Source organism: Tupaia chinensis, unplaced genomic scaffold (genome assembly GCF_000334495.1).
Source record: "Tupaia chinensis unplaced genomic scaffold, TupChi_1.0 Scaffold000159_1, whole genome shotgun sequence".
In the NCBI taxonomy this organism is placed as follows: Eukaryota; Metazoa; Chordata; class Mammalia; order Scandentia; family Tupaiidae; genus Tupaia; species Tupaia belangeri.
Window position 1 is genome coordinate 420,966 of NW_006159630.1, and position 2,646 is coordinate 423,611.

The 2,646-nt window shown below is 62.7% G+C and overlaps 2 protein-coding genes across 7 annotated transcripts in view; one reads left to right on the forward strand and one right to left on the reverse strand.

Annotated features, from left to right (window-relative positions):
- Positions 1-2,646, forward strand: part of CYBC1 (cytochrome b-245 chaperone 1) — an 8,573-nt gene that overhangs the window by 4,621 nt on the left and 1,306 nt on the right. For 5 of the 6 annotated variants that reach the window (XM_014586711.2, XM_014586709.2, XM_014586712.2 and 2 more), the window contains exons 6-7: positions 1,105-1,249; positions 2,153-2,631. In XM_014586711.2, the coding sequence (XP_014442197.1) occupies positions 1,105-1,249; positions 2,153-2,570 (563 nt within the window). In that variant the 3' untranslated portion in view covers positions 2,571-2,631. Of the gene's footprint in view, positions 1-1,104; positions 1,255-1,569; positions 2,632-2,646 lie in introns of those variants that run through there. The other variant, XM_027770723.1, reaches the window with a different exon arrangement.
- Positions 1-2,646, reverse strand: part of HEXD (hexosaminidase D) — a 28,170-nt gene that overhangs the window by 2,366 nt on the left and 23,158 nt on the right. The window lies entirely within an intron of this gene.

Below are 2,646 nucleotides of genomic sequence, written 5' to 3' on the forward strand. Positions count from 1 at the left end.
GAAGCAGCTTTAAGCCTCTCCGCTCCAGAGGTGCTCCCTGGCTGCTCCCAGACCCTGGCCATTTCCCGTCTGTGCTGGGCCTGCGAGGAGAGGCTGGGCAGGCCTCACCTTCTGGGAGCTGTCCTGCAGGTCCCCACAGACGCCCAGACCCCGCTGTCTGCTGGGTGTGTGGGGCCACGTGCAGACACAAACCCCTCTCATGGGCTTTTAAGTGGGTCCTGCCGGCCTTCTCCCAGTGGAGTCCCTCGGTGCACCTGGCTCTGGGTTGGCAGCGCTGGCAGCCCTGCTGGGCTGGGAGCCAGCACTGGGCATCCTGGGAGAAGCTGCAGGTGTGGCTCTGGGCTGTGGGGCAGGCAGTATGGAGACTCCGGTGGCCACGGGGGCAGCGGCCTCAGGTGCCCTAGTACCTGAAGAGGTGACTTGGCTTTTCTTTGTTTTTGAATAGAGATGTTTACTATAGGGCTTGTGCAGTCGCCAGAGAGCCAGAAATAGCACCTGGGGGTGGCCATACTGCAGTCCCTTCTCCATTCTCCTTGGGACTTTGGGCATACACAGCACGAGTTTGAAGCCACCAGGTCTGATATTTGAACCGTGGTCAACTGTGGGAGTCCAGTGACATAACCATTTCACTATCTGCTGGTCCCAACAAGTGACTTTTTTTTTTTTTTTTTTTAAGAATTATCGTATTTAACTTCATTTATTTCAATTTGACCAGAGAAGGACAGAGTGGGGAGTGAGAAAGCAAGCTGCCAACTCTGGGACTCAAACTGCAGCGGGCCATGTGGGAGTCTCATGCCCTTAACCACCATGCCACCTGCTGGCCCAGAAGGGGCTTTTCTGAGCAGCTACGGCAGGCCAGGGTACCTTCCCTGCCTTGGGCAAGACAGCACAGCACCGAGGTGGCAGTGTCGCGTGGTGACCCGACAGGCAACACCAAGGTGGCAGTGTTGCACCTGGTGATCCTGACGGGCGAGGCTGTTTAGTGACCTACCCGCCTGCAATGCTTCGACCAGTGGGTGGATGCTGTGGCCACGCCAGCAGTGTGCTGTGTTCTGGGGCACAGACAGGCCGGGGATGGCGCAGCCACTCAGCTGTTCTCCACAGTGGTGGCCCAGCTGTGTGACCTGCGAGACGTGAACGTGGAGCAGGAGACAGTGCGGTACTTCGGGAAGGGCTACATGGTGGTGCTCCGCTTCGCCACAGGCTTCTCCCACCCGCTCACCCAGAGTGCAGTCATAGGCCACCGTGGGTAAGGCTCTGCAGGGGTGGCTGTGCCCTGGCCAGGCTGCCTGCCATACACAGGGTCATGGGCAGCTGCGGGGATGGGCCACCGGGAAGGGTGGACGGGGTCCGGCAGCCCTGTCACAGCCGCACAGTAGGGCAGTCAGGTGTCCCCACTGGGACAGAGGGCGGGGCTGAGAACTGGTGGGACCAAGATAGAAGACACTGCACACAGGTTGGGAGCCCTGGGGACAGCTGGGGGTGGCCAGCGATGACGGGCGTTGGGCCCTGCTGGCCGCCGCACCCTGTGCCAAGGTCCCCTCCTTCCCTGGGGCTGGTGGCCCCAAGTGGAGGCTGTGGCCAGGCTCATCGCCAGCTTCCTGGACCTGCACCGCCTTGAGAGCCCTTCAGAGCTGTCTCAGCGCAGCGACAGCGAGGCCGACGGCCCTGGGAACCAGCGCTGATGCCCGGTGTGGCTGTGGACCAGCACTCCCCACGGAGACCCCTGGCTTAGGCTTCCAGTAGCAGCTCCGCAAGCCACCACCTGCCAGGCTCCCCAAATGCCCGTCCGTGGCCTGCCTGTGGCCGTGCAGCCAAGGGCAGGGTCATTGTCCCGTCGTGCTGCAGACTGGACTTCCTGGGGTCTGGCTCAGTGGGGTGGGGCTGTCAGAGGGTGTGGAGCAGGTGTGCCAGGCCAGGTGTCACCCCTGGAGTTGGAGTCAGCGTAGTGTGAGGGCTGGCCTCTGACACAAGGGTGTCCAGCCACCTCTGCAGCACCCAGCCTGGCTCCCTGCGGCAGAGCCTGTGCCCTCTCTATCTCCACCTCCGGCTTCAGCTCGGGGTGAGGGTGAAGCTCCCGCCTGAGCTGCCCAGCCCTCTGGACGCCAGTGCTACACATCTGAGATCTTGGTGTGCCTGCTCCCCACCCCAGATGTGGCCCCTTCCTGGTTGGACAGCCTCAGCAGTCAGAGCTTCATGAGGGGCCTGGGGCCCAGCCGACACGTCCTGCCCAGAGGCCGCCTCCTGAGGTGGGTTTGGCGGCAGATGTTCTCCAGCGCCTCCTGGGTTTGTCTGAACTGCAGCGAGGCTCCCCCACTTGTGCCTCCCCCCCCCCCCCCCGGCAGGCCCACTTGGGGAGAGGAGAGGTCAATACTATGGGGTGCAAGACACTGGAGCTGAGTTCCAGCCTCAGCCCTGGGGAACCTAACAGGGCAGCTGGGCTCTGCTGTTTGAGCTGCTGCCTGCCCCAAGCCTGCATGTCTTACTCTGAGCGTGCCCAGCCTGGCCTCTGGTCAGCCACCATGAGGCTGTGGGAGAAGGAGGCCCATGGCAGTGTCACCCAGATGTGAGGCTCCTCGGGGCTGTCACTCCTGGGCCTGGCACCTGCTTGGTCAGGCTCCTTTGCAGTGGCTGGCCGGCTCCCCC